Here is a 6882-nt window from a genome sequence, read left to right on the forward strand (position 1 = left end):
AAATAATATTTTTTATTTTTTAAGAATTAATTTTTAATATTAATCTATCTAAATGATTTAAAAAATTAAATTTAAATAAAAAAATTAAATTTTTATAATAATAATAATTAAATTATATATTTGTATAATAAAAATGTGATAATTATTTTTCTAACGGGTCCTAATCTTCTTTTGAAGATGTAAATAATTTGCATGATTCTTAATTATTTATTTTTTGTTAAAAAGGAAAAGAAAAACAAATTAAGAGGGATGATGACGTGGGCACGAGAATAGCTATAGGAAAAGGAGTCAAAGAGTAATTACAGAACAGCGATGCAATCGCAGCTCCCAAAGTGTTCTTTGGAGAATCTTTGGCTCTAAAAGTGGCACGTTCTTTTTATCTTTCGACTTTCGTTTCCTGTCTGGGCCCCACTCTCCCTCTTCTTTTTTTCCATCTGTGTTTTCTTTTTCTACGGAGGGCAGCTGTCTCTTCACGCCGAACTGCCCCGGCCCTTTTCAAAGTCACTGAAATTAGGTTTGGGATTTTCTACCTGCCGGAGCCAGAAAACATTCATAAAAATTACGTGTCTGTACATTATTTTTAAAAAAAAAAAAAAACTTGATATTTTTTTTGACTCGATAGTGACCGGACTCTGTACATTGTTTGTCCAAATGCGAGTGGAACCGGTGATCATTACTATAGGCTCCGTACAATAATTATCTCAAGGTATATAAAACACTTTTAAAAACTAATTATATTTTCGATACTGTGTAAATAATATTTATTTTTTATTAATATTATTAGAAAAAAATAACACTTCAATTTTATATATACCCTAAAAATTCATATTTTACTATTCTTTAAATATTCATATTTTTATTCTAATAGCATTAATCTTAACAAATAAGAACAAACACTCTTATTTTTAAAATCTCTTGTTAATTTTTTTATTTTTTATAATTTTTTATTAAAAATTACTGGTTTTAACAACGAATAATCCATTTATTTCATTAAAAAAAATTATTTTACAGGTGTTATATTTTTTATCATTAATTATTGATTTTATAAACTTCAAAAACTAAAATATTAATATAAACATTTGATTATTCACTGTCTAAACACAAAAAAAAAAAAACATCATTAATAAGTACATTAAATTTTAAAACGCGACTGATTTTTTTTTCCCATCATGCCGACAACGCTTTTTTCAAGTGGTAGTACCAACACTTAATAACAAACAATAATAAAATGTTTTAGCCGGATGGCCTAGCTCGGGCGAGCTAGACAAGCATAGATGTGTGCTCGCCTCGCCCTCAACCTGGTCTATGCGAGCTGGTCATCAAATTGCCTCCAACTTTTCCTAGGCTCTCTTTCTGTTAGAGAATAATATAAATCATATCCTGAGACCTTACCTAATAGCTTAAGCTATTGGGTTGAGATGGTTCTTTGACATGGTATCAGAGCCTTGATGACCAAGTGGTCTCGAGTTCGAATCTCACCATCCCCATTTATTTGATAAAAAATTAAGCACAATGTAATGTGGGCCTGTGCAAGTTTCAACCTTAAAGGGCTTTCACTTGAAGGGGTGTGTTAGAGAATAATATAAATCATATCCCGGGACCTCACCTAAGAGCTTAAGTTATTGAGTTGAGATGATTTTTTTACACTTTCTTTGTATCTTTTTCTTGTTTTACATGCAATCCTATAAAATTTATAAGAACATCCACAAATATCTACATAATCCAATAAAAAAATTACCAAACCAAAACTTTTATTGAACAAAAACATGATTAATTATATATCGTTTTCCACAGCCAGGTGAAGCTCACACTCTTATATTTTATCATTTTATGATGAATTACTTCGAGTGGCCTTAGAATTCAATGATTGAAATCTATGATATGAATCTCTTTAATTGCAACCCTAACTTGCCCAAATTATGTCGGAGGTTCATAATTTTGATTAAAAGCTAAAAACAAATCATTTTATGGACCAATATGTGGACTTCAGACGACTTATATGGATAGATATATGGTTATTGACCAGGCTGCAAAACGAAGCCCAAAGGGGAAGGAGAAAAGGCATTCCAACCGAACTGCAAAAGAAGGAGAAAATACAGCCCAACCCAGCTACAAAATTAAGCCCAATCAAGGAGGAGAGGGAATAAGAAAAAAGTAGGCCCGACCGAGGAGAGGAAGAGAGGAGGAGGAGGAGGGGGAAAAAACAAGAGAAAAAACAAGGGCTAATCGAGCCCAATTCAAGAGTAAAAGAAAAGGGCGTCCAAACCGAGCCCAATAACTCTAATAAGTCCATCATTTAAGTTTAAGACTATTAAATAGTTGCAAAAAGGCCTGGAGTCATTTAAGTTTTTCTGACTTCATAAACTAGTAAGATGTTATTTGCGGATTCTATGTTTAAGACCATATTTTTGTGATTTAGAAATGTTTTTTTTTTTAAATTAAAATATTTTAAAAAAAAATTAGATGGTTTTGATGATGTCAAAAATAAAATTTTGAAAATAAAAAAAATATTATTTTAATAAATTTTCAAGTAAAAAATATTTTTAAAAACAACCGTTATCACAGTACCAACTTGCTATAAAAGCAAAAATAATATTAATCTTTGACAAGTTTTATGTCCATATCACAATTTTCTTTCGTAGAAAAAAAAACCAGAAAATCTTGAATTTTGGAGCATATACTGCACTATATTAACTTTTTGGTAATGTTTCATTAAAAACCAAATTGAAGAAGACCCATTTCTGATGCCTGCGTTTCAAGTTAAAACGACACCCCCCCCCCCCCCCCCCAACAAAATCTGGCCTCTAAATCCTTTTTTGGGTGCTGTTTTAGTTTTTTTTTTTTTTTTTCCCTCTCAATGTTGGAGTTGATATGCTCCCAAGGTTGCGGGCAAGTAGAAAACATTATCAGCTACAAAGTTTTGAGTTGTGTATTTTAGATGCTTTTTTACATTATAGCTACAGTGTGGTTTCATATGAATTACCGGAAATGTCTTCCTGTCATGTTACACATGTACTACATGTTATGCTAGAGTCTTTCAGGTGCTAATGCAGAATACATCCGCCGAGGAATTCGTGGAAACAATTTCATCTTTTTAAAGAGGAATATATCCTTTTCCCCTTTATTCTTCAGCCATGTAAATATATCCCTTATAAAGTTCACATTTCCATACCTATCCATTCAATTACCTGGCGGCATCTTTGTGCGCAGTAACAACAGATATATAGACTTCGGTAGAAGGGTGGTGAGGTCGAAGCTTTAAGCATAATGGCTCAGTCAGATTTAACTATTCAAGTTCTCAACCTGTCCCCCAGTGTGACTCGCGCAGAGTTGAATACCTTCTTCTCTTATTGTGGAACTGTTGAGAAGATTGAGCTTCAGAAGTAATTAAACAGTTTCATTATGATCTGCTCTTTTGATTTTCTGAATGTCTTCTTTTCTTTCTTTCTAGTAGTTATTATGATCTGATGTTTTGGAGTGTTTAGCAGAGACAAAGACCAAATGCAGTCAGCTCTAGTGACTTTCACACAGCCATATGCTTTTCAGACTGCTCTTCTCCTGAGTGTAAGAATGGATTTGATCTTTATAATATGTGTTCATTGAAGGTAAAGAAAAGGGCTTCTTTTTTTTTCTTTCTACTTCACGGTCTCTATGAGTAAGTTCTCGTCAACTTCTCCAAGCTCACTTAGGAAGCCTTGGTAAATAGATACGTACCTCTCGCTTGATTAGATATCCAAGTTACTTCATTTTAAACTCAAAGATAACAAATCATCACATAAAATACTTGATTGGTTGAATTTCGCTTTCAAATCCATTAGTTATCCATAGATTCTAACTCAAATGTTGTTTTAAGGAAAAGCCCACGATTCTAACTCTTGATGAAAGATTCATCTAAAAACCTAGAGAGAAAAATTCAATTGCCAAATATATTTTATTCAATTCATAATATTTCTGTCAAGACTAGCCCATGGGAAGTAAATCTTGATTACGGTCAAGATCTTTCATCTGCTGCTATGTTAAACACCCTCTCAATAAACTCTTTGATGTAATTTTTAAAATTACAAAGTAGAAATCACTGTTCGCACTTTGCAGGATGCTCTCCTTGGTGGGCAGCCAATTCGGATATTGTCTGCGCATGATATAGAGATCCCTATCACCGGTCCAGATATAAGAAAGGTGCTTTCTATCTCTCTGTGTTTTATGATAACCGATGCTCTCCTCTGCTTGCTCCAATACTGACATCATTATGAAATTGGAGTGCCGAATTAAGGCTCGTTAATCGCTACTAGCCAGGAAAATGTTAGAATAGCTTCCATTTTACCATGCACATATATATGTTCACGTCGCTATATCATGTGGGCTTGGGCACAACCTATTCTAGTAGGTCTAGTTTCAGTTGGTGTTGGGCTAGGGTCATGCTTGGTTTGACATCCTATGCCACGACATCATCAATCGGCCTGAATCTTAGTCCGGCAATTACCTTAGTAATTTTGTATTTTTGCGCATCTTCTTCGGCACGACCTTCATCTTTCATGCTTTCTGTAATCAGTTTCAAATAGTTCAAAATTAACCATTTGGCCATTGTCAAAGAAACATCTCAACCCAATAGCTTAAGCTGTTAGGTGAGGTCCCAGGATATGATTTATATTATTCTCTAACACACCCCCTCAAGTGAAAGCCCTTTGGGCTTGAAACTTGCACGGACCCACATTATCTTGTACTTAATTTTTATCAAATAAATAGGGATGATGAGATTTGAACTCGAGACCACTTGGTCATCAAGACTCTGATACCATGTCAAAGAACCATCTCAACCCAATAGCTTAAGCTGTTAGATGAGGTTCCAGAATATGATTTATATTATTCTCTAACAGCCATAACCTGGAAAATTGAGTCTCTATTATTCAATTACAGAACCATGGATCGTCCAGATTTGTTCCGGCAGTGCAAGTTGCGATGCAGACAGTGGCTTTGAAAAGCGTTGAAATGTTGAGCAAGGCCAGAGAACTAGAGGAGAATTACAAGCTGTCAGAGAAAGGAAAGACACTAGCGCTCCAAACAAGAGCAGCAGTCTATGATGCTGAGCAGGCAGCAGAAAACTATGTTTCGGCTGGTGCTGGGTGGTTGTCCGGTGCACTTGATAAGACGTCCAAACGTGTCTTGTCACTGGGAACTGTGAAGAGGAATAACTCCTAACTTCAAGAAGCAGAAATGAGCCTAGCTACTATTTGTTGCCCGCATTACAGCTGGATCTGCTTAAATGCATACTGTAATTAATTACAGAAACTGATGTTTATTGCATGATAATCTCTTATTTGCAAACAATTTGGAGATTTCTGAACAAAGGTTGGGTTTTTCTTTCTTTCTTTCTTATATATAAAAATGTATCGAACAAGACTTTCCATATTCCAACCAACAAGAGTTTACATGTCTATGTCGTGGATCATTAAAATTATGTTTGCTGATGAATTTCGATGTACTTGGAGTGAAAGAAAATTAAAAATACTTTTTTAAAGTAAAATTGAATAATTTCAATATACTAATGCCAAAAACACTTTCAAAAATATTTTTACAAAAACAAGTACACTACATTTTAAAATTTCAACCTTTTTAGTTCTACCGGTTCGTAATTTTTAGTAGAAATTATTTTAACAATTTTAGCTGTAGGTTTGATATTGACAAGTGTATGTTTAGTACTGCATAACTTTTATGGTTATAATTTAAAAAAAAAATAGATTTTTATATATTAATATGCATGTATGAACATTGTAAAAAAAAAGTATTATTTTTTATTAACGTGAGTGTTCGGGTCAATTTATGCGCGCCTCGATTAATTCCACGGATCCTGAAGTTAACGATCATATAAATCTCCAATGACCCACATCCAGTAACCCTGAGGGGACTCAAACTTGTGACCGTTAAGAAGCAAACTCAAGATTTGACTAGTTAAGCTACACCTTAAAGTTAAACATAAAATTTTAATATGTTTTGTCTTGGTGTTTCTCCTATTGTATTAGTTTTTTGTTTTTTAAAATATTTTTTATTTAAAAATATATTAAATTAATATTTTTTATCATGTTTTTTCAATAAATTGATATTAAAATTAAATAAAAAAATTTATTTGAATATATTTTTAATTAAAAAGCATTTTAAACCTTGTCATCTAACTATATAATATGCTTGTTGTGTTGAATCCCTGCTATTGCGTATCTATCACTACAAAGAATATTACTGTTTTTGAGTTGCGAGTCTTGTGACTGTTGTCGGTAGGTAGCAGCAACTATGATTCCAATCTATTTTGTTCGAATTCAAATACCTTGATGATGGTAGATATGGATATCGATTAAGACGGACTCATCGAATTTTAAAAAATTGAGACAGGGAAAGATGTTTCGGGAAGAATGTTTGTTAAGGGTGATAATAATTATTTTTTAAAGTATTTTTTATTTAAAAATATATTAAATAATTATTTTTTATTTTTAAAAATTATTTTTAATATTAATACATTAAAATAATTAGGAAAAAAAACTTAATTTGAAGTAAAAAAATAATTTTATTTTTATTTTTTAAAAAAATACTTTTAAAATAAAAAACAAATAGGATATTAGAACTATTCAGACTTTATATTCGAGTACGAGGATAATTTTATTTTCGTATATTTCATGTATGTTATAACTATTTATTCTTCTCCAGATTTAAGATATGTATATATATTGTTCGAAAACGGGCACAGAACTAAACAGCACAAACACAGGGAAGAACCCTCCCCGACAGGTCATCCAATAGCTTCTGCTCCACTCTCACAGGAGGATCCAGATATGAAAAAGGAAACTCACAGCCTAGACCATAATTAGCTAGGAAATAGGGAAGGAGAGAAAAAAG

At 32.5% G+C, this 6882-nt stretch overlaps 1 protein-coding gene across 2 annotated transcripts; it reads left to right on the forward strand.

Moving 5' to 3' along the window:
- Positions 1-3164: 3164 nt before the first annotated feature.
- On the forward strand, positions 3165-5434 carry LOC7491443 (protein vip1). 2 transcript variants are annotated; one of them, XM_024611676.2, is made up of 4 exons: positions 3165-3383; positions 3486-3564; positions 4093-4176; positions 4915-5434. In XM_024611676.2, exons 1-4 carry the CDS (start codon positions 3268-3270, stop codon positions 5194-5196), a joined length of 561 nt encoding a protein of 186 aa, XP_024467444.2. In that variant the 5' UTR covers positions 3165-3267; the 3' UTR covers positions 5197-5434. The 2 variants fall into 2 exon arrangements, with proteins under 2 accessions (XP_024467444.2, XP_002297892.2); XM_002297856.4 differs by having other exon boundaries at positions 3166-3383; positions 3489-3564.
- The last annotated feature ends 1448 nt before the right edge of the window (positions 5435-6882 follow it).

This window comes from Populus trichocarpa, chromosome 1 (genome assembly GCF_000002775.5).
Source record: "Populus trichocarpa isolate Nisqually-1 chromosome 1, P.trichocarpa_v4.1, whole genome shotgun sequence".
In the NCBI taxonomy this organism is placed as follows: domain Eukaryota; kingdom Viridiplantae; phylum Streptophyta; class Magnoliopsida; order Malpighiales; family Salicaceae; genus Populus; species Populus trichocarpa.